A 25,208-nucleotide genomic window follows, 5' to 3' on the forward strand; every position below is an offset into this window, starting at 1 on the left:
CTACACCCCCAACCTTTGTGTCATCAGCAAATTTGCTAACCCATCCCTCCACTTCCTCATCCAGCTCATTTATAAAAATCACAGAGGAGGAGTCACAGAAACAATCCTTGCAGAACATCACTGGTCACTGACCTCCATACAGAATATGAACCACCTGTGACCACCCTTTTCGTTTTATGGACAAGTGTAAAGGGGGTTTCTTCTTTTTCTTTGTTACTGCGTATGTTAATTAAAATGGCTTCTTTGTTTTGTTAAAAGTAGGAATGTTTCTTTGTTGCGAGAGAGTGCTGGAAGTTTGTTTGGGTTAAAATTTACTGATAACGAGAATTGTATTCCTTTGTTAGCCAATTGGGATTAATGTTGTTCTTTCTTCTGAGTCTGTAAGCTATTGTTGGCGGGCATTTTGAGGGAGTCAGCGTGAGGGGGTGAGAGAGAGAGGACGCGATGCTGTAAACTGGGCGAGGAACGGACCCCAAGCGGGGGTCCGAGGCCAGGAGGTACCCCGAGGAGAGGAGATGAAGATAGATGTGCTTGGTTGATCACTTCGGGTGGTCCTGAGCTGCGAGTCGAGGAGTTCGGAGGGGATCAAATGGTGGCCAGAAGACTTCGGGAATTGAGCTCCAACGGTTGTGCACGAAGTGAACTTATCAAACTTTGATAAGTTTGGTGCCTTTTCTTTATTTTCTTTTCCTTCATATATACTGTATCGTTATTAATCATTTAGTTATAGTAATCTTTATAAATTGTATTCATTTAGTCACATATGGTGTCCTGTCTGTTCTTTGGCGAGGCGGGAACATCACACAGCATCCACACCAGCTGATTATCCAGTTTGGCGGGGCCGAAGGCTGCTCCCCCTAGACGAGAATGAGCTGAGCGAGCCTGAGGCGACCCAGGGGGTTACATTGTAGGGTGCTCGTCTGGATTGCTTTCTGTGGAAGCTGTGTGATCGCCCTCTTTAAATTATGTCTGTGGCGAAGAGCTGGTGTGCCTTTGCGGGTGTGCAATTGCTGGTTATCGCTGCATGTGTGTTGGGTGGGGTGGCTGCTGTTGGTAGCCCGGAGGTCGTTGTTTGATTTCAGACTAGCGCTGATGAAATGGTGGTGGGACCATGGGTTGTCCGTACTGTTAGGAGAGTGAGGAATGACAGGTTGGGATGTTTCAGCAGTGGTAGGCTCCGCCCAGTTGTTGGAATAATGTCCAGCCCTAAAGGGACGGAGCGGACCTCTCAGTTGTTGGATGAGTGGCAGTGCTTAGCTGAGGGAAAGCGACAGTGATTGGTTGAAAGTTTGAGTAGGCGGGCTGGTGGCGTTGTTAGAACTGTCTGGTCCAATTACCTCGGAGTGACAGCTGCCAGTTATGTGAAAGTGTGGGAAAATGCATGTGATTCGACTGGAAGTCAAACGCCGCAGCTGGGGGGCTTACCATATCTGTGGCAGGAGGTTGGTGGAAAGTCTTTAGGGTATCTTTTTTTGGCTAGGGGGCAGATAAATTGCTTGCGGTGCCAGAGGGATCTGTTAAGGGGTTCAGCTCCTCCCTCGGTAGTTCAGTTGATCCGAGAGGTGTCGGGAAACTTAGAGGAGGCCCAGTGGGGGTATGGCTTGGGGTCTCTGGGGGAGCACGTTCCCAGCAATGTACTAAGGAACTTCCGAAAGGAACAGACCCTATTCCTGAAGGCTTAGAGGGACCACGTGCACAGGTGTCGTTACGGATGGATGGAAGCCACGTTAAAGCCATCCTCGACACCGGGGCGCAGGTCAAGTTGCTGTACAGTTCGTTTTACAACCGTTATTGGAAGCATTTACCCTTGACGACATTGAGGGCATTGGAGATTTGGGGTACCAGTGCCGGTGGTTATTCAGACGACGGTTATTGGTCAGTGAAAATGGAGTTCTCAGAGGCCAATGTGGGGGTGCCTGAGGTTCGTGAATCGTTAATGCTGATGTGTCCGGACATTGTTGAGGCAGGAAGCGTTTCGGTTCTGGAGAGGACCAATACCCTGCTGATGCGCTTGGGGGCTTGCCCAGAGGAGGCGGGTGAGTGCTGTTTGGAGGCATTGTCGATGCACCCAGAGTTTCAAGCTGCTTGTGCGGATGTGTGTAGCAGCATTGGGCCGGAACTGAATTTAAATGAGAGCCGGTGGTGGTACAGCCTGGGGGAAGTATCTGAGGGTGAGACCCTTTTAGTGGACGCTGCGAAATACCACGAGGGAGGGGAGTTGACCGCTGAAGACACCTCAGTGAAGTCACCTGTAGCGGCGACTGGTCCCTACAGCCGTTGGAGACGTAGGCAGTGTATGTGTGGATTATATTGCGCTGAAGAGGTGCACTGTCAGTGACCAGAATATGGCCCCAAGGGCCGAAGAGGCGATGGCCTATCTGAGTGGTGCGAAGTGGTTTAAGGTGCTGGATCTGAGGAGTGGATGTTGCCAGATCCCGATGAGTGGGGCCGACAAGGAGAAGACGGCTGTTATAAGTTCCCTAGGATTCTTCCGGTCCGAAAAGATGCCACAGGGCATATCCGGAGCCCTTTCAATCTTACCGCGGGGCATGTGGAAGACCATGGGGGATGTGGAGGCGTTTGGAGTTTTGGCGTATGTGGATGATGATCTGGTATTTGGATTTGCCTCGGGAGAATATGAAGTGAGGTTGTTGCAGGAGCGGCTGAGAACTACAGAATTAAAACGTTTTCTGTACACATGCCAGGGCTGGCAAAGGTCGCAGCTCGTGAGTGACTGTCTCTACGGAATCAAGTTTGAAATGAAGATGGAGAGACTGGAGACAGTGATCTGGAACCAGTGGGAAGACTTACAAGTTGGAGAAAACGAAGAAAATTGTCTGACTGAGGGCAACAGCAAACTGAGAGCCTGGAGAGAGGAGTTGGTAGTGAGCCCGAGGTATCCCCAGTTGTGTCCAAGCCTGAAGGGTTTAGGTGAGGGAGTACGGAGGTCTCAGAGGGTTAGGGAACTCCCAGATAAGTTGGCCTATGTAGCACCTGAGGAACAGGGCGTGAGGTTTACTGTGTGGGGAGGAAATGTCACTGTTTGTGCTTGGGTTAGGGTGTGTTGGCAGGAAAGGTGGCGAGTTATTTAATAGTCATGAAGACATGACTTTTATTTGGTGAGGGGAGAGTGTAAAAGGGGCTTCTTCTTTTTCTTTGTTACTGAGTATGTTAATCAAAATGGCTTCTTTGTTTTGTTAAAAGTAGGAATGTTTCTTTGTTGCAAGAGAGTGCTGGAAGCTTGTTTGGGTTAAAATTTACTGATAACGAGAATTGTATTCCTTTGTTAGCCAATTGGGATTAATGTTGTTCTTTCTTCTGAGTCTGTAAGCTATTGTTGGCGGGCTTTTGGGGAGATCGGTGCGAGAGGGTGAGATAGAGAGGACGCGATGCTGTAAACTGGGCGAGGAATGGACCCCAAGCGGGGGTCCAAGGCCAGGAGGTACCCGGAGGAGAGGAGACGAAGATAGATGTGCTTGGTTGATCACTTCGGGTGGTCCTGAGCTGCGAGTCGAGGAGTTCGGAGGGGATTGAATGGTGGCCAAAAGACTTCGGGAATTGAGCTCCAACGGTTGTGCACGAAGTGGTTTGGACTTTGATAAGTTTGGCGCCTTTTCTTTATTTTCTTTTCCTTCATATATACTGTATCGTTACTAATCATTTAGTTATAGTAATCTTTATAAATTGTAATCATTTAATCACATATGGTGTACTGTCTGTTATTTGGCGAGGTGGGGACATCACACAGCATCCACACCAGCTGATTACCCAGTTTGGCGGGGCCGAAGGCTGCTCCCCCTAGACGAGAATGAGCTGAGCGAGCCTGAGCTGACCCAGGGGGTTACACAAGCCAATTCTGGACCCACAAAGCAGGTCTCCTTGGGTCCCATGATTACGTACTTTCTGAATGAGCCTTGCACAGGGAACCTTAATAAATGCCTTACTATACACCACATCCACTGTTCTACCTTCATCATTGTCTTTTGATAACTTAATGCTTTTCAAATGCATATCCTTTTTCTTAATGTCTGTATGTTCAAGTGTTTCAGTGTGCTGTAAGTCATCCCCACGATTACTAAGGTCCTTTTCCCTGATGAATACTGAAGCAAGGTATTCATTAAGTAGCTCTGCTACTTCCTCCGACTCCATGTACGTTTCCACTCTCACACCTGATTGGTCCTATTCTCATACGGCTCATTCTCTTGCTCTTCAGATACTTGTAGAATGTCTTTGGGGGTTTTCCTTAATCCTGCTCGCCAAGGATTTCTCATGGCCCCTTCTGGCTCTCCTAATTTCATTCTTAAGCTCCTTCTTGGCAACCTTGTAATTTTCTAGAATTCGCTAAGTACCTAGTTTCTTGAGCCTTTCATAAGCTTTTCTTAACTAGATTTTTTACATCCTTTGTACACCATGGTTCTTTAACCCTACCCATCCCTTCCTTGCTTCAATGGAACATACCTATGCAGAACTCCTTGCAAATGTTCCCTGAATATTTGTCACATTTCTACCGTGCATTTCCCTGAGAACATCTGAGATGAGAGTTGTGATCCCTATCTCCAAAATGCTCTCCCACCAAGAGATCTGACACCTTGACCTGGTTCATTTCCCAATACCAGATCAAGTACAGCCTCTCCTCTGGTAGGCTTATCTACATATTGTATCAAGAACACACTTCCTGAACACACTTAACAAACTCCACCCCATCTAAACCCCTTGCTCTAAGGAGATACCAGTCAATATTAGGGAAGTTAAACAACAATACTTGCACAGTTCCAGAATCCGCCTCCCTATCTGCTCTTCAATGTCCCTGTTACTATTGTGGGATCTACAAAAAACACAAAGTAGAGTTATTGTCCCTTTCCTGTTTCTGGTTGATGTTTAAGGATAAATTTGTCCCGGTGAGGAAGATAAAGAATGGTAGGGTGAAGGTTCCTGGGTGAGAAGTGTGGTGGAAAATCTAGTCAGGTGGAAGAAGGCAGCATACATGAGGTTTAGGAAGCAAGGATCAGATGGGTCTATTGAGGGATATAGGGTAGCAAGAAAGGAGCTTAAGAAGGGGCTGAGAAGAGCAAGAAGGGGGCATGAAAAGGCCTTGGCGAGTAGGATAAGGGAAAACCCCAAGGCATTCTACAATTATGTGAAGAACAAAAGGATGACAGGAGTGAAGGTCGGACTGATTAGAGATAAAAGTGGGAAGATGTGCCTGAAGGCTGTGGAAGTAAACGAGGTCCTCAATGAATACTTCGGTATTCACCAAAGAGAGGGAACTTGATGACAGTGAGGACAATATGAGTGAGGTTGATGTTCTGGAGCATGTTGATATTAAGGGAGAGGAGGTGTTGGAGTTATTAAAATACATTAGGACAGATAAGTCCCCAGGGCCTGACGGAATATTCCCCAGGCTGCTCCACGAGGTGAGGGAAGAGATTGCTGAGCCTCTGGCTAGGATCTTTATGTCCTCGTTGTCCACAGGAATGGTACTGGAGGATTGGAGGGAGGCGACTGTTGCCCCCTTGTTCAAAAAAGGTAGTAGAGATAGTCCGGGTAATTATAGACCAGTGAGCCTTACGTCTGTGGTGGGAAAGCTGTTGGAAAAGATTCTTAGAGATAGGATCTATGGGCATTTAGAGAATCATGGTCTGATCAGGGACAGTCAGCATGGCTTTGTGAAGGGCAGATCATGCCTAACAAGCCTGATAGAGTTCTTTGAGGAGGTGACCAGGCATATAGATGGGGTAGTGCAGAGGATGTGATCTACATGGATTTTAGTAAGGCATTTGACAAGGTTCCACACGGTAGGCTTATTCAGAAAGTCAGAAGGCATGGGATCCAAGGAAGTTTGGCCAGGTGGATTCAGAATTGGCTTGCCTGCAGAAGGCAGAGGGTCGTGGTGGAGGGAGGGTTCAGATTGGAGGGTTGTGACGAGTGGTGTCCCACAATGATCTGTTCTGGGACCTCTACTTTTCGTGATTTTTATTAACGACCTGGATGTGGGGGTAGAAGGGTGGGTTGGCAAGTTTGCAGATGACACAAAGGTTGGTGGTGTAGTAGATAGTGTAGAGGATTGTCGAAGATTGCAGAGAGACATTGATAGGATGCAGAAGTGGGCTGAGAAGTGGCAGATGGAGTTCAACCCAGAGAAGTGTGAGGTGGTACACTTTGGAAGGACAAACTCCAAGGCAGAGTATAAAATAAATGGCAGGATACTTGTTAGTGTGGAGGAGCAGAGGGATCTGGGAGTACATGTCCACAGATCCCTGAAAGTTGCCTCACAGGTAGATAGGGTGGTTAAGAAAGCTTATGGGGTGTTAGCTTTCATTAGTTGAGGGATAGAGTTTAAGAGACGCAATGTAATGATGCAGCTCTATAAAACTCTGGTTAGGCCACACTTGGAGTACTGTGTCCAGTTCTGGTCACCTCACTATAGGAAGGATGTGGAAGCATTGGAAAGAGTACAGAGGAGATTTACCAGGATGCTGCCTGGTTTAGAGAGTATGGATTATGATCAGAGATTAAGGGAGCTAGGGCTTTACTCTTTGGAGAGAAGGAGGATGAGAGGAGACATGATAGAGGTGTACAAGATATTAAGAGGAATAGACAGAGTGGACAGCCAGCGCCTCTTCCCCAGGAAACCACTGCTCAGTACAAGAGGACATGGCTTTAAGGTAAGGGGATGGAAGTTCAAGGGGGATATTAGAGGAAGGTTTTTCACTCAGAGAGTAGTTGGTCCATGGAATGCACTGCCTGAGTCTGTGGTGGAGGCAGATACACTAGTGAAGTTTAAGAGACTACTAGACAGGTATATGGAGGAATTTAAGGTGAGGGTGATATATGGGAGGCAGGGTTTGAGGGTCAGCACAGCATTGTGGGCTGAAGGGCCTGTAATGTGCTGTACTATTCTATGTTCTACGTTCTGACTTCTACCCACACTGACTCAGTAGATAATCCCTCCATGACTTCCTCCTTTTCTGCAGCTGTGACACTATCTCTGTTCAGCAGTACGACACCCCCACCTCTTTTGCATCCCTCCCTGTCCTTTTTGAAACACCTAAAGCCCGCCGCACTCAACAGCTATTCCTGCCCCTGAGACATTCATGTCTCTGTAATGGCCACAATGTCATAATTCCATGTATTTATCCACACTCTACAAGTTCATCTGCCTTGTTTATGATACTCCTTGCATTAAAATAGACCAGTCTCAGACCGTCAGGCTGAGTGCATCTTTGCTCTATCATCTGCCTGTACTCCTCACAAACTCCCTACAAGCTGTCTCATCTCTTGCCTCTCTCGATGACCTGGTGAGTTAGCCATCTTAATGTTCTTTTAAAGACCCAACATTAGCTCCGTCTCTATCTCAACCAAACTGATCTCATTATCACCCACCTGCTTCTCCTTGGTAAATACTGATGTAATGTACGTATTTAGGGCCTCACCCACATCCTGGTGCAACACTGATGTTCAACACTCAATCTGAGCTCAGTTGTTCTTTAGATCTCAGGCCTGAAGCAGCTCCCTGGGCAATCTCATTTTTTTTGCATCTTATCAGGAGTTGTCCAATTTTTAACCTGTTGTCTGCAAAGGCCAAAGTAGTGTCATTTTTTGTTTTACCTTCACTGTGTCTACAGAGCAGGAGTTCCAAACCTTTTTTACACCATGGACCAGTACCATTACGCAAGGGGTCTGTGGACCACAGGTTGGGAACCCCTGTTGTAGAGGAATCACTCAAAGTGTCTGTGTATTAAATGGCATCTGACGCATGTCCACTCATTCTTCTATCCTGTGATGGAGATCTGGGGATTCTGTATTATGGGCACATGCGCGCACACACACACACAACATTGTGGGCCAAAGGGCCTGTAATGTGCTGTACTATTCCATTCTATTTACGCCTGCACATCCATGTGCACATGCATATGGACATATATATGCATGCGCACGCACGCACGCACGCGCACACACACACACACACACACACACACACACACCATACGCATTGAGTTAGTTGGTGAACTGACACATAATGAATGACCCTTAGGGACTGTGCCTCATCTTGAGTTCCTGACATTAGTGGGTACGGTTGGTAATGTGAAAGGTTGGTGTTTACTTTAATCTATGACTGCCTATGTTTGTTGTCTTTCTTTTGCAGTGTAAGTCATGCATCCCAGAGGCACCTGGAAAAAATGTGAGTACTGTGTGAATCCACTCTGATGGTTTAGTAGTTTAACAGCTGTAACTGGCAATGGTTTTCCTGACGTTGAAAGGGCACTGGATACTCTGTGTGAGGAAGTTAGGAGCAGGTTACAGTGAGGACAGGAATGGACGAAACTGCTGCAGGAGTGGGTGGCGGTGGAGCCAATGGTATCTGGCTTTGCAAGTTACCTTTACGCTGTGGTGTGCTCCTCTTCGGGGGTTATGTCTGTGTTTGTGTGTCTTTGGAGAGGAAGCTCACAGGCTTCATTGACAAAGTGGGGGATTTCTGTGAAAGGTGCGGCACCCCCCCCCCAGGGAAATGAGTGATTTATAGATATTAGTAATCGTATTTTCATTTGATATCGTCAACAGTCCTGTAAATCCCTGATACTCTTATTTAGTAAGTGGATAAAGTTTTTTTAAAAAGAAACTGTAATAAATCACTGCACTGTTTGGTGTACTGTAGATCCTTCTAGACCAGTCCAGTTCCAGCCTCTGCTCCATTTTCACAGTGTCTCTGAACCAGAAGTGGGATGCTATTCTTGGCAGCCTCCCTTCTTTTAACTAATCAGGTTCAAAGACTGAGCCAGTGAGGTCACTGTGTTAGCACCAGCCATGGCTGAGTGGACTTCTGGGCCTCTGTGATCTAGCTGTGTTACCTTGTGGGACTGATCAGACTTGCTGTAGATCACATTCAAGCCCACGTTACATGTTTAGCAAGTAGGTGAATGTCTGGGTATGGAATTCTCCAACAGGTCTGCTCAAGGTGAATGTCTGGGTGTGAAATTCCACAATGTCTGCTCAAGGTGAATATCTGGGTGTGGAATTCCACAGTGTCTGCCCAGGGTGAATGTCTGGGTTTGGAATTCCACAACAGGTCTGCCCAGGGTGAATGTCTGTGTGTGGAATTCCACAACAGGTCTGCCCAGAGTGAATGTCTGTGTGTGGAATTCCACAACAGCTCTGCCCAGGGTCAATGTTGGGGTATGTAATTCCACAGTGTGTACCCAGGGTGAATATCTGGGTGTGGAATTCCACAGTGTCTGCCCAGGGTGAATGTCTGGGTTTGGAATTCCACAACAGGTCTGCCCAGGGTGAATGTCTGTGTGTGGAATTCCACAACAGGTCTGCCCAGGGTGAACATCTGTGTGTGGAATTCCACAGTGTCTGCCCAGGGTGAATGTCTGTGTGTGGAATTCCACAACAGGTCTGCCCTGGGTGAATGTCTGTGTGTGGAATTCCACAACAGGTCTGCCCAGGGTGAACATCTGTGTGTGGAATTCCACAGTGTCTGCCCAGGGTGAATGTCTGTGTGTAGAATTCCACAACAGGTCTGCCCAGGGTGAATGTTGGGGTATGGAATTCCACAGTGTGTACCCAGGGTGAATATCTGGGTGTGGAATTCCACAGTGTCTGCCCAGGGTGAATGTCTGGGTTTGGAATTCCACAACAGGTCTGCCCAGGGTGAATGTCTGTGTGTGGAATTCCACAACAGGTCTGCCCAGGGTGAACATCTGTGTGTGGAATTCCACAGTGTCTGCCCAGGGTGAATGTCTGTGTGTGGAATTCCACAACAGGTCTGCCCTGGGTGAATGTCTGTGTGTGGAATTCCACAACAGGTCTGCCCAGGGTGAACATCTGTGTGTGGAATTCCACAGTGTCTGCCCAGGGTGAATGTCTGTGTGTAGAATTCCACAACAGGTCTGCCCAGGGTGAATGTTGGGGTATGGAATTCCACAGTGTGTACCCAGGGTGAATATCTGTGTGTGGAATTCCACAGTGTCTACCCAGGGTGAATATCTGGGTGTGGAATTCCACAGTGTCTGCCCAGGGTGAATGTCTGTGTGTGGAATTCCCCAGAAGCAGTCAGCAGGGGTCTGTGGGAGGAGCCACAGGAGCAGTCCAGACAGGTATGTGTAGTTCACCACACCCAGGGTGAATATCTGTGTGTGGAATTCCACAGTGTCTACCCAGGGTGAATATCTGGGTGTGGAATTCCACAGTGCCCAGGGTGAATGTCTGTGTGTGGAATTCCCCAACAGGTCTGCTCAAGGTGAATGGGTGTGAAATTCCACAATATCTGCCCAGGGTCAATGTTGGGGTGTGGAATTCCACAACAGCTCTGCCCAGGGTGAACATCTGATGTTGTATTGGTGTTAACACTGCCACTCATCTAAGTGAGGAGTTTGCCTGGGACTGCAGTGTCTGTGTCAGCTGTGACCTCTCACCTTAGATCCTCATCTGGCCATGTTTTCTCGTGATTTAAGTTCCAGATGGTGAGAAGAATCCACTAATCTACAGTGAGCCTTTCAGAAATGGAAGAGATGCAACATGGTGCACTCCATTTCGACCTCCTTCAGTGGCCGTAGTGAATCATGTGGAGATCCCATTTTTAATTATTGATCAATCCAGGCATGGCTTCACTACACTGAAACTGTTTACTGCAATTGGATCATTATTGTCAAATGTACCAGATACGATGAAAAGTCCTTGGAGGAGAGGGAGGCTGGCTTCTGTTTACAGCCTGACTTCACCTAGGAGGGTTTGTGGTGGGGCTGGGTGGGAGTGGGTGCCTCTGGTTGAATACAGAGAATGTTCTCTCTTCATCTTATGGAGAGAACAAACCCTTTGAACACCCTCATGAGTTTGAGGAAAGGTTCTGATGAAATGCCAGCTGTTATGTATGGCGGGGGGGAGGGTGGTTTATGACCAAAGAAAAGGATGGATGGAGCCGCTTAGCACTTTAGTGCAAGGGTATTTATTAGGTGTGTCAAGAAAACATACAAAAATTAGCAAAAATAAATAAAAGGAAACTGCTAATATTTGCAAAAAGTTATCTACCAGAAAAAGCAAAATATCTCCATACTTATACTTTTGTCTAGTGTGAACTCCTGGCAGTCCTGATCCCTCTCTCCTACTGAGAGTGATGAGTCCTGTTTATTCGGCACCAGGACTTTAATTCCGCACCCAGTTAACTTAAGACTACAGAATACTTAGAATGTGATGCACTCCACAATGTAGTTACAATCATATTATAAAACAAACAGAAGTATCTACCTTAAATATAGTATACAAAAAACATATATGTGTTTACACATCCCCCATCACTAAAAAAATGGAATATTCTGCAGTGTACGGTGAGAAAGGCAACATAAAGCCAACTTGTTTAGGACCCGTTATGGGAATGTACTGGAGAGTTCAAGTCAAGTCGCTTTTTATTGCCATTTCGACCATAAACGACGTTTCTCCAGGACCATGGTGATACATGAAACAACACAAAACTATACTAGACTATGTGAGACAACTCAAGGCTACACTAAACTACGTAAAACAGCACAAAAACTACACTGGACTTCAGACCTACACAGGACTACATAAAGTGCACCAAACAGTACAGGGCAGTACAATAATTAATAAACAAGACAATAGGCACAGTAGAGGACAAATTTCAAATTCAATATAATAATAAATGATGTAGATGTCAGTCTAGACTCTGGGTATTGAGGAGTCTGATAGCTTGGGGGAAGAAACTGTTGTACAGTCTGGTCATAAGAGCTCGAATGCTTCGGTACCTTTTGCCAGATGGCAGGAGGGAAAAGCGCTTGTATGAGGGGTGCGTGGGATTCTTCACAATGCTGTTTGCTTTGCGGGTGCAGCGTGTGGTGTAAATGTCTGTAATGGCGGGAAGAGAGACCCCGATGATCTTCTCAGCTGACCTCACTATCTGCTGCAGGGCCTTGCAATCCGAGATGGTGCAGTTTCTGAACCAGGCAGGTGAGAGTAAGCGTTCGGCACAGACTAGAAGGGCCGAGATGGCCTGTTTCCGTGCTGTAATTGTTATATGGTTATATGATGCAGTTGCTCAGGATGCTCTCAATACATCCCCTGTAGAATGTGATGAGGATGGAGGGTGGGAGATGGACTTTTCTCAGCCTTCGTAGAAAGTAGAGACGCTGCTGGGCTTTCTTGGCTATGGAGCTGGTGCTGAGGGACCAGGTGGGATTCTCAGCCAGGTGAACACCAAGAAATTTGGTGCTCTTAATGATCTCAACGGAAGAGCCATGAATGCTCAGCAGAGAGTGGTTGCTCCGTGCTCTCCGGAAGTCAACAACCATCTCTTTTGTTCACATTTGGAGACAGGTTGTTGGCTCTGCACCAGTCAGTTAGCCGCTGCACCTCCTCTCTGTAAGCTGTCTCATCATTCTTGCTGATGAGACCCACCACAGTCATGTCATTGGCGAACTTGATGATGTGATTCGAAATGTGTATTGCTGCACAGTCATGGGTCAGCAGAGTGAACAGCAGTGGACAGAATGACAAGGCAATATGTGTGTGTGGGGGGGGGTTGTGTATATGTGTTTGTGGGTGTTTGCATGTGTGGGTGTGTTTGTGTGCGTGTGTCTGTGTAAGGGTCTGTGTGGAGTGTGTTTACCATGGAAGGCAGCACAGGATAAGGTGTGCAGTTTTTCTCAAAAATCAAATTAATTTTGTCTCTCTTTATCAATTTACTGTAGGATGCCGATGAACTGAGCCGACAGAAGGTAATTCACTGAGTGTACTGCTCCAGCTACTCACAGGGGTAAAATAGTCATCTATTGTAACACCCCAGCATGAACAGGGGTGACAGAGATCTTAGAGTAGAGCGTAATGAGAGTTTGAGGGTGATTATTCAAGCGATGATTAATTACTGACTGTTACTGGGTCTTGCGGTGAGCACCCAAGAGCTTGTATCTTGTCTCACATGCTAGTCTGCAGAAATCTGCCAAAGCTGGTTATTTGATGGTGGCCCCAATAAATCTGCACACTTAAGGGAGAGGGAGAGATGACATTCTATTCAACCTGCCAGGTGAATGCTGAGTTGCTTTTCTATCACCAGCCCCAGGAGCCGTAGGTGAGGATGACCTGGCTCTGACCTGCAGTTTCATGGCCTGTGTTCTGTCATCTTGTGTGGAGCCCACAGAGTTTTCACTGAGTCCATCTCACCTCCTCTTGTCTTCTGCCCTTCACTTTCATCCAGCAACATCCAGATTCCTGAATATACCTTTTTATCTTTAAGCCTCAATTCTACATTTAATCAAAACAACACTGTTTGCTGGACAATGATGGGCTGGTTCTTTGTTCCAGTTGTGACACAGGCCTCGTTGTCAGTCTGAGTCCCTTCAGCTGCTGGAATAGGAACCTCAAGCCATGCACGGTGTCCCACTCCTTCACACACTTTCCTATTGCAGCTGAGCAACAATGGGTGAGTTACTAGCCTGGACATCCGAAGCTCTGTAAGTCAGCTGACACTCTGTGTGGTAATCAAAAGAGAGTGTGGCTGACTGCCTGCCCAACATCTGTATTCCTTCACACTGTGAGCTCTTGATGAGTATCGGAGGAGAGGCCAGGCAAGGGGAGGGGATGGGGGAGGGGGCTGGAAAGGAGGGACAAGCCACAGTATCACTGAAATAAACAGATCAGTGAAGTTCTGAGGTTGGATTAAAGCCAGGATAGTCAAAACTAACCAGAGACAACAACATACCAGGAATTAATCTGAGAGCCAATAACCCAGACATTGGAACACTTTGTGCAGTTGTTCTGAACAGTGTGGAAAATTACCAAACGGCAGGTTTGTGTGACCATCAGTAATACTTGGTGTAAACAGGACTGTCTGACCATCAGTAATACTCGGTACAGACAGCTGAACATCAGTAATACTCAGTGTAGACAGGTCTGACCATCAGTAGTACTCGGTGTAGACAGGTCTCGGTATAGACAGCCGAACATCAGTGTAAACAGGTCTGACCATCAGTAATACTCAGTGTAGACATAGAAACAGAAAACCTACAGCACAATACAGGCCCTTTGGCCCACAATGCTGTGACAGAACATGTACTTACTTAGAAATTACCTAAAGTTACCCATAGCCCTCTATTTTTCTAAGCTCCATGTACCTATCCAGGAGTCGCTTAAAAGACCCTATCGTACCCGCCTCCACCACCATTACCAGCAGCCCATTCCACTCACTCACCACTCTGTGTAATAAAAAAAAACTAACTTACCCTGACAACTCCTCTACTTTCAAGCACCTTAAAACTGTGCCCTTTCATGTTAGCCATTTCATCCCTGGGAAAAGCCACTGACTATCCACATGAATAACGCCTCTCATCACCTTATATCAGGTCATCTCTTATCCTCCGTTGCTCCAAGGAGAAAAGGCCGAGTTCACTCAACCTATTATCATAAGGCATGCTCCCCAATCTATGCAACATCCTTGTAAATCTCCTCTGCACCCTTTCTATAGTTGCTACATCCTTCCTGTAGTGAGGTGACCAGAACGGAGTACAGTACTCCGTTATTACTGGTACAGTACAGTACAGTACTATACAGTACCAGGGTCCTATAAAGGCATAACATTACTTCTCGGTTCTGAAACTCAATCCCATAGTTGATGAAAGCAAATGCACCATATGCCTTCTTAACCACAGAGCCAACCTGCGCAGCAGCTTTGAGTGTCCTGTGGACCTCAAGATCCCTCTGATCCTCCACACTGCCAAGAGTCTTATCATTAATATTTTGCCATCATTTGACCTACCAAAATGAACCACTTCACACTTATCTGGGTCAAACTCCATCTGCCACTTCTCAGCTCAGTTTTGCATCCTATTGATGACCTGTTGTAACCTCTGACAGCTCTCCACACTATCCACAACATCCCCAACATTTGTTTCATCAGCAAATTTGCTAACCCATCCCTCCACTTCCACATCCAGGTCATTTATAAAAATCATGAAGAGAAGGGGTCCCAGAACAGAACCCTGAGACACAACACTGGTCAAGGACCTCCATGCAGAATGTGACCCGTCTACAACCACTCTGCTTCATGGGCAAGCCAGTTCTGGATCCACAAATCAATGTCCCCTTGGATACCATGCCTCCTTACTTTCTCAATAAGCCTTGTGTGGGATACCTTGTCAAATGCCTTGCTGAAATCCATATAAAGTAAATCTCTGCCTTCATCAAAGTGTTTAGTCACATCCTCAAAAAATTCAGTCAGACTCATAAGGCATGACCTGCCTTTGACCAAGCCATACTGACTATTCCTTATCATATTATGCCTCTCTAAATGTTCATGAATCCTGCCTCTCAGCATCTTTTCCTTGTCTGACCATCAGGAATGTCAGTGTAGACAGGGCTGACTATCAGTAATATTTGGTGTAGACAGGTCAATCTGACCATCAGTAATATTCAGTATAGACAGGTCTGTCTGACCATCAGTAATATTCAATATAGACAGGTTTGACTGACCATCAGTAATATTCAATATAGACAGGTTTGACTGACCATCAGTAATATTCAATATAGACAGGTCTGACTGACCATTAGTAATTTTCAATATAGACAGATCTGTCTGACCATCAGCAATACTCGGTGTAGACAGGTCTGTCTGACCATCAGTAATACTCGGTGTAGACAGGTCTGACTGACCATCAGTAATACTCAGTGTAGACAGGTCTGTCTGACCATCAGTAATACTCGGTGTAGACAGGTCTGTCTGACCATCAGTAATACTCGGTGTAGACAGATCTGTCTGACCATCAGTAATACTCGGTGTAGACAGGTCTGTCTGACCATCAGTAATACTCGGTGTAGACAGGTCTGTCTGACCATCAGTAATACTCGGTGTAGACAGGTCTGTCTGACCATCAGTAATATTCAGTATAGACAGGTCTGACTGACCATCAGTAATATTCAGTATAGACAGGTCTGTCTGACAATCAGTAATATTCAGTATGTTTCTTCAGCGGTTTGATCGAGGCACGACTGTGCAAGCATGTGGACATCAGGTAGAAGAGCTTAAAGGAGACAGCATCATAGAGCGGGTGTTGAGGAGCAGGTGACAGAGTAGAGAGAGAGAGTAGGAGGGTTCTGGCTCAATGGGGCTTTGGCGATTAACACATCAAGGTGAGGTAGGTTGCCTGTGTAGAATAAAGACAGGAAATATGTGTGTGAGGCCAGTGTTCTGTACTGGGTGTCAGATATGGGAAGTTTGGGAGAATCACAGCCTCCCAGATAGCCACATCTGCGCCAGGTGTGTCGAGCTGCAGCTCCTTAGGGACTGTTTTAGGGAAATGGAGATGCAGCTCGATGACCTTCGTCTGGTCAGGGAGAGCGAGGAGGTGACAGAGAGGAGCTATTGGCAGGTGGTCACACCGGGTCCTCGGGAGACAGGTAAGTGGGTAACAGTCAGGAGAGGGAAGGGCAAGATTCAGATGCAAGAGAGTACCCCTGTGGCTGTACCCCTTGACAATAAGTACTCCTGTTTGAGTACTTTTGGGGGGGGGGAAACAGCCTACCTGGGGGAAGCAACTCTGCCCATGCCTTTGGCACAGAGTCTGGCCCTGTGGCTCAGAAGGATAGGGAAAGGAAGACGATGGCAGCCGTGATAGGGGACTCTATAGTTAAGGGGTCAGCCAGGCAATTCTGTGGACGCTGTAAAGAAACACGGATGGTAGTTTGCCTCCCAAGTGCCAGGATATCCTACAGTGGGAAGGAGAACAGCCAAATGTCGTGGTACATATTGGTACCAACAACATAGGTAGGAAAAGGGAAGAGGTCCTGAAAAAAGACCACAAGGGGTTAGGAAGGAAGTTGAGAAGCAGGACCACAAAGGTAATCTCGGGATTACTGCCTGTGCCACATGACAATGAGTATAGAAATAGATTGAGGTGGAGGATAAATGCATGGCTGAGGGATTGGAACAAGGGGCATGAAAGACCTGTAGAAAAAGGACAGGTTGCACTTGAATCCCATGGGGAACAATGTTATGGCAGGGAGGTTTGCAAAGGCTGTTATTGGGGAGAGTTTAAACTAGAATTGTTGGGGGGTGGGAACCGAACTGAAGAGATGGAGGAAGAGGCGGTTGGCTCACAAATAGAGAAAGCTTGGAGACTGTGAGAGGGAGAATAGGCAGGTGATAGAGAAGGGACATGCTCAGATCAGTGGATTGAGATGTGTCTATTTTAATGCGAGGAGTATTATGAACAAAGCGGATGAGCTTAAAGTGTGGATCAGTACTTGGAGATATGATGTTGTAGCCGTTACAGAGACTTGGATGGCTCGGGGCAGAAATGGTTACTTCAAGTGCCAGGCTTTAGATGTTTCAGAAAGGACAGGGAGGGAGGCAAAAGAGGTGGGGGCGTGGCACTGTTGATCAGAGATAGTGTCACAGCTGCAGAAAAGGAGGACATCATGAAGGGATTGTCTATGAAGTCACTTGAGTGGAAGTTAGGAACAGGCAGGGGTCAATAATTCTACTGGGTGTTTTTTTGTAGACCTCCCAATAGTAGCAAGGACATTGAGGAGCAGATAGGGAGACAGATTCTGGAAAGGTGTAATAATAACAGAGTTGTTGTGGTGGAAGATTTTAATTTCCCCAATATGATTGGCATCTCCCTAGAGCAAAAGGTTTAGATGGGGTGGAGTTTGTTAGGTGTGTTCAGGAAGATTTCTTGACACAATCTTGTGGTGAACTACATATACCTGTCTGGACAGCTCCTGTGGCTCCTCCCACAGACCCCTGCTGACTGCTCCTGTGGCTCCTCCCACAGACCCCTGTATAAAGGTGATTGAGGCCTGAGCCCAGCCTCATTCTCCAGGATGTAGTGTTGTTCATTCTTCCAGTCAATAAAAGCCGATATCTCGGCTATTGATGGTGCATCAAATATGCAGATAAGCAAAGAAGAGGAGAGGCTGGGAAATGTACCTAGTCAGGTGTCAGATCTCTCAGTGGGAGAACATTTTGGAGATAGTGATAACAATTCTATCTCCTTTACCATAGCATTGGAGGAGGGATAGGAACAGACATGTTAGGAAAGTGTTTAATTGGAGTAAGGGGAATGTGAGGCATTCAAGCAGGAACTTAGAACCATAAATTGGGAACAGATGTTCTCAGGGAAATGTACGGAAGAAATGTGGTAAATGCTCAGGGGATATTTGTGTGAAGTTCTGCATAGGTACGTTCCAATGAGATGGAAAGGATGATCAGGTACAGGAACCTTGGTGTACAAAGGCTGTTGGAAATCTAGTCAAGAAGAAAAGCTTACGAAACATTCAAAAAACTAGGTAACGATAGAGATCTAGAAGATTATAAGGCTAACAGGAAGGAGTTTAAGAATGAAATTAGGAGAGCCAGAAGGGGCCAAGAGAAGGCCTTAACGGACAGGATTAAGGAAAAGCAGTAGATGAAGTGTATATGGGTTTCAGCAAGGCATTTGATAAGGTATCCCATACAAGACTTATTGAGAAATTAAGGAGGCATGGGATCCAAGGGGACATTGCTTTGTGGATCCAGAACTGGTTTGCCCACAGAAGGCAAAGAGTGGTTGTAGACGGGTCATATTCTGCATGGAGGCCGGTGACCAGTGGTGTGCCTCAGGGATCTGTTCTGGGACCCTTAATCTTCGTGGTATTTATAAATGACCTGGATGAGGAAGTGGAGGGATTGGTTAGTAAGTTTGCTGATGACACAAAGGTTGGAGGTGTTGTGGATAGTGTGGAGGGCTGTCAGAGGTTACAGCGGGACATTGATAGGATGCAAATCTGGGCTGTGAAGTGGCAGACGGAGTTCAACCCAGATAAGTGTGAGGTGGTTCATTTTGGTAGGTCAAATATGATGGCAGAATATAGTATTAATAGTAAGACTCTTGGCAGTGTGGAAGATCAGAGGGATCTTGGGGTCCGAGTCCATAGGATGCTCAAAGCAGTTGTGCAGTTTGACACTGTGATTAAGAAGGCTTATGGTGTTTTGGCCTTCATCAACTGTGGGATTGTGTTTAGGAGCCGAGAGGTAATGTTGCAGCAATATAGGACCCTGGTCAGACACCACTTGGAGTACTATGCTCAGTTCTGATCGCCTCACTACAGGAAGAATGTGGAAGCCATAGAAAGGGTGCAGAAAAGATTTACAAGGATGTTGCCTGGATTGGGGAGCATGCCTTATGAGAATAGGTTGAGTGAACTCGGCTTTTTCTCCTTGGAGCAACAGGGATTGAGAGGTGACCTGATAGAGGTGTATAAGATGATAGGCATTGTTCATGTGGATAGTCAGAGGTTTTTTCTTAGGGCTGAAATGGCCTGAGGGCATGAGAGGGCACATTTTTTTGAGGTGCTTGGAAGTTGGTACAGGGGAGATGTCAGGGGTAAGTTTTTTACTCAGAGTGGTGAGTGCATGGAATGGGCTGCTGGCGATGGTGGTGGATACGATAGGGTCTTTTAAGAAATTCCTAGATAGGTACATGGAGCTTAGAAAAATAGAGGCTTAAGGATATCCCTAGGTAATTTCTCAGGTAAGGATATGTTTGGCACAACGTTGTGGGCTGTAGGGCCTGTATTGTGCTCTAGGTTTTTTGTGTTTCAATGGACCGGTCTCACTGACCATCTGTGATACTGAGTGTAGACAGGTCTGGCCATCAGTAATACTCGGTGTAGACAGGTCTGACCATCAGTAATACTCAGTGTAGACAGGTCTGACCATCAGTAATACTCAGTGTAGACAGGTCTGGCTATCAGTAATACTCGGTGTAGACAGGTCTGACCATCAGTAATACTCGGTGTAGACAGGTCTGACCATCAGTAATACTCAGTGTAGACAGGTCTGACCATCAGTAATACTCAGTGTAGACAGGTCTGACCATCAGTAATACTCAGTGTAGACAGGTCTGACCATCAGTAATACTCAGTGTAGACAGGTCTGGCTATCAGTAATACTCGGTGTAGACAGGTCTGACCATCAGTAATAGTCAGTGTAGACAGGTCTGACCATCAGTAATACTCGGTGTAGACAGGCCTGACCATCAGTAATAGTCAGAGTAGACAGGTCTGACCATCAGTAATAGTCAGTATAGACAGGTCTGACCATCAGTAATACTCGGTGTAGACAGGCCTGACCATCAGTAATAGTCAGAGTAGACAGGTCTGTTTGGCTATCAGCAATAAGTGTAGATAGGTCTGTCTGGTCATCAGTAAGGAGTACTCTGTATTGGCTCCCTCATTTTTGGCGTTACATCTTTGACTACTGAAATTTAATTGCCTGCAAAGCACTATGAACTTTCCAAAAGAAACGAAAAATGTTCCTGCATGCTGTAATGTTAGCTTTTATGGCTTTGCTTTCAGCTACCCTTTGTCCTTGTGTTTAATCACCTTCCCTACACCTCCCTTCCTGATGTGCATACTTGCCTGGATTAAACTGTACTTGTCATGCCCTGCTCAGTTTTGCAGATACAGATCATGGTTTATTCTCAGGCACCCTTCCTCACTATCAACAGCTTTACTGATTGTTCTCTTGTCGGAACGCTTATTAATCAGGCCACCTATGTTCTCATCCATGTTGTTTATGTACATGGCAAACAACAAAATTGTTCTTAAAAAAAAAACTTCCTTCTCCTTTCTGATCCTGGACTGTGTGCTCTTCTGCCCTGTTTCTGAGACCTCTGTCTGTTCCAATCAGCCTGGTGTTGTCAGTGCTCTGAGGAAAGTGCAGAGCACTCTCCAGTGCCCTGCTGGACTCATTGCAATGTAATTTGGTTGCTTCTCCATCTGGGTCTTGGTTGCCCCTGCCCACCTTCCACCTCCTATCATTCACCTCACACCTTTTCACTTCACCATCCAATCTTCACCTGACCCTGTAGGCACAGTAGCATAGTGGCTAGCATAATCACATTGTAGCGGCAATAATCATTGTTGGGGGTTGGATAAGGAGTTTTTACCTTCTCCCCATGATTGCGTGCATTTCACTCTGTGTTTCATTGTACAATCCATATGACAAATAAAGCTAAACTTTGATCTTTGTGGGTAATATGTTCAAAAGCCACTGTTAAAGTCATTCACTTTCCTGCCAGCAAGGGGGTAGGCGTGAACTAACTCATAAGTTGCCCCATTGACTTTGGTTGAGCCCAGAATCTGCTCTCACGGACTAGTGAAAGGGTTTGAGACTAGTGACAAGGGAAATATTTTGATGTTTTCAGAGATTTATGTTTACACACTTTCCTTTTATATATTTCTCCCCAGGGTGAAGGCTGCATTGAGGTAAGCATCTACCATACCAAATCTCCTGTATTCATGTCCTGAATTCCATTTTGAAAGACTTTAAAACAAATGGTTCAGATAATATTAGGCCAAAATATGATCTGAATGAACCAAACCTTTTCCACTCATTCCCATGTGCAGTGCAGAATCCCAAAGGATTATACTTCCTATTCATTCCAATTTACAGAATTCCAAAGAACCAAGATCATCAGGAATGGACAGGAGGAAGAGTATAGGAAACTGATACAGGACTTTGTGATATGGTGCAACTCAAACTACCTGCGTCTCAATATCACCAAGACCAAGGAGATGGTGGTGGACTTTAGGAGATCTAGGCCTCATATGGAGCCAGTGATCATTAATGGAGAATGTGTGGAGCAGGTTAAGACCTACAAGTATCTGGGAGTGCAGTTAGATGAGAAGCTAGACTGGACTGCCAACACAGATGCCTTGTGCAGGAAGGCACAGAGTCGAATGTACTTCCTTAGAAGGTTGGCGTCATTCAATGTTTGTAGTGAGATGCTGAAGATGTTCTATAGGTCAGTTGTGGAGAGCGCCCTCTTCTTTGTGGTGGCGTGTTGGGGAGGCAGCATTAAGAAGAGGGACGCCTCACGTCTTAATAAGCTGGTAAGGAAGGCGGGCTCTGTCGTGGGCACAGAACTGGAGAGTATGACATCGGTAGCAGAGCGAAGGGCGCTGAGTAGGCTACGGTCAATCATGGAAAACCCTGAACATCCACTGCATAGCACCATCCAGAGACAGAGAAGCAGCTTCAGCGGCAGGTTGCTATCGATGCAATGCTCCTCAGACAGGATGAAGAGATCATTACTCCCCAATGCCATTCGGCTTTACAATTCAACCGCCAGGGGAAAGATATGTTAAAGTGCCGGGGTTATGACTGAGCTTAAGTTACCATTCAATGTATTTTAGTAAATTATTTAAGAACTTTTTAAAAGCTATTTATTAATGCTTTTTTTGAGAGGGTGATTTTAGATGCATATCATATACTGAGTTAAGTATTGTATGTAATTAGTTTTTGATACAATAAGTGTATGGGACATTGGAAAAAATGTTGAATTTCCCCATGGGGATGCATAAAGTATCTATCTATCTATCTATCTATCTATCCCATTAACTTCCATGTAAAAGATCCCCATTAGAAGGGTTTCATGTGTTCTCTGAGGGAGAGGACTTCCTCAGGGGAATGGTTTGCTAGTGTAAAGGAATCCAGGTCCATGCTGGGTGTATGCACAGGAGCAGTGACTCCTCCTAACTGTGGAGGATGGGTCCATGGCTGGCAAAAAGAGTTTTATGTACGAGCTGGAGTTTGGTTTATTCTTCTGTCTGTAGAGCAGCTCTGGGTCTCCCTTTCCCCATTGACTATTTTCCACATGTCACTTACTCTGGCTAGGGCCTTGTTGTTACCTTATTCTGAAGACCAACTGTCAAGAAGTTTAATTCTCCCTTACCTTCCTTTTCTTTCAGTGTCCCAAAGGCCAGAAAGGAGAGAAGGGAGATCCGGTGAGTATTAACCTTTTCAACCATTAACAATATGGAGTCTCTGAATCTACAGTCAAAGTTGAGTTTATTACCATCTGCACAAATACATGTGTGTACAGGTGCGAAGACAAACTTACAAGCCTTACAGGCACACCGCGTCATAAACGAAACATTCACAAGCAGAACATAAATTATGTAGTTTTTGCAGAAAAGAACGCAATTAGAACAAGAAAGCCCATTTTAGTGGAAAGTGGTCAAACTGGTCATAGTGTTGCTGATCTGTAGTGATTAGGGCTGTGCAGGATGGTTCAAGAACCAAATGGTTGAAGGGAATTAGCTGTACCTGAACTTGGTATTGCAGCACTTCTGGCTTCTGTACCTCTTGCCAGATGGCAGCTGTAAGAAGATGGTGTAGGGATCTTTGATGACAGTTCACACAAAATGCTGGTGGAACGCAGCAGGCCAGGCAGCATCTATAAGGAGAAGCACTGTCGATGCTTCGGGCCGAGACCCTTCGTCAGGACTAACTGAAAGGAAAGATAGTAAAAGATTTGAAAGTAGTGTGGGGAGAGGGAAATGCGAAAAGATAGGAGAAGACCGGAAGGGGTGGGATGAAGCTAAGAGCTGGAAAGGTGATTGGCGAAAGTGATACAGAGCTGGGGAAGGGAAAGGATCATGGGACGGGAGGCCTCAGGAGAAGGGGGGGGGGGGGGAAGCACCAGAGGGAGATGGAGAACAGGCAAACAACTAGATATGTCAGGGATGGGGTAAGAAGAGGAGGAGAGGCATTAACGGAAGTTAGAGAAGTCAATGTTCATGTCATCAGGTTGTCGTTCCTCCAACCCGAGTTTGGATTCATTTTGACAGTAGAGGACAATGTTCCACCAGCATTTTGTGTGTGTTGTTTGAATTTCCAGCATCTGCAGATTTCCTCGTGTTTAATGACAGTTTTTGCCTTCTCAAAGTAGCACCTCCTGTAGATACTGATGATTGTGGTCAGGGATGAATGTATGATGTATTGGCCAGAGCCCTTTATCTTATTTCATCCCACAACTGATCACAAGACCATCCCATTAACTTCCATGTAAAAGATCCCCATTAGAAGGGTTTCATGTGTTCTCTGAGGGAGAGGACTCCCTGAATACTGTTCATCTTACCCTTCACATCAGTGCTGTTGATCACCTCCCCCCTCACATATCCAGTTCTAGTGCCAGCAGGCAGGCGGCTCACCTGGCTGGTTGTGTGTGCATTGTTGAGTGCTCTAACCTGAAGGAGTCTGGGCTCTACATTGATCAGCTTGACCAGGGCACTGATCCCTGGAAGAGTGAATTTCAAGGATAAAACACTTGACAAAATGTCCCTTTCCCATGTAAACTGCCTGATTAAGCTGCATATTTCACACTTATTGTACTTAGTAATAATAGAACATTAGGTGTCAAACAGTAGAGCTTATTACGGGCTGTAAGGTAATGTAATTGGTGGAAATGCACATATTTCACAGCTATCGATATTGAGTTGGGGTTCCCTTTACATGATGACGTAATTATTTAAAGTACTTTTACCATGCTTTGTGTTCAGGTTTTAGAGTACAATAAATGAGTTGCTACGTTTTTTCTTAAACATAATATGCCTCTGCTGTTTTTATTTTCAAAAACCTATATTGGTGACCGTGATGCTCTAGGATGATTCCAGAGTTATTGAACACGTTGGATAACACAGTCGCTTTGAAGTTGCTGGAGTTTTGGGAACAAATTGCCATCGCTTAGTTTGTACAATTTGAGGCCCAATTTAGCTGCGGAAAATCTTGGCCAACAACACCAAGTATTTCTTTGTGGTAGTGTCACTCAGTAACTCTGCGGCTGCAAGAGCGATGAGTTTCCTAGAACACCTGCCTGAACACAATAAGTACCGATCAGCGAAAACTCACCTTTTACAGCGCCAAACAGTTGCCCTCTTCACCCGGCCTCGGCAATGGTAAGCTTTCAAAGCTAATGGATCTCGCACTCTGTCTCCTGAGAAATCACCATTTTTTAAAAAAATTTTATTTAATTGCATTTTTAAATGATTACAAGTGTAGAAAAAAAAGTATGTGACCCTTCCCCCCTCCCCTTAATCCCTCCCCCCTAACTTCCCTATATAAAAAAAATTAAGAAAGAAAGAAAAGAAAGAAAGAAAGAGTGCCTGGTTGTTGGAAGGTCTCCACATGCTCCATGGAGTTCTTAATAACTTTAGTATATATATTTATTTCTTTCCCCAAGTAACCATTAATTTTCTCTTCAGAGCACCTATATATTTAGTCACCATTCTTGTTTTATTTTTAAAGAACTCTTCATGCAGCGAATACCTGATTTAAGTTCACATAGCCCTCGCTAATGCACCCACAAAGGACTATAGGGAACTTGCTAAAATGCCTGATAGTCTACACTCAGGTAGGCAGCAATGCATCATTCCTC

At 45.7% G+C, this 25,208-nt stretch overlaps 1 protein-coding gene across 6 annotated transcripts in view; it reads left to right on the forward strand.

The window, feature by feature from the left end:
- Positions 1-25,208, forward strand: part of LOC140717613 (uncharacterized) — a 344,930-nt gene that overhangs the window by 49,025 nt on the left and 270,697 nt on the right. For all 6 annotated transcript variants that reach the window (XM_073031183.1, XM_073031184.1, XM_073031186.1 and 3 more), the window contains exons 6-9: positions 8,147-8,182; positions 12,705-12,731; positions 21,238-21,255; positions 22,741-22,776. In XM_073031183.1, coding sequence (XP_072887284.1) covers positions 8,147-8,182; positions 12,705-12,731; positions 21,238-21,255; positions 22,741-22,776 — 117 coding nt within the window. The remainder of the gene's footprint in view (positions 1-8,146; positions 8,183-12,704; positions 12,732-21,237; positions 21,256-22,740; positions 22,777-25,208) is intronic.

Source organism: Hemitrygon akajei, chromosome 28 (assembly GCF_048418815.1).
Source record: "Hemitrygon akajei chromosome 28, sHemAka1.3, whole genome shotgun sequence".
Classification (NCBI taxonomy): domain Eukaryota; kingdom Metazoa; phylum Chordata; class Chondrichthyes; order Myliobatiformes; family Dasyatidae; genus Hemitrygon; species Hemitrygon akajei.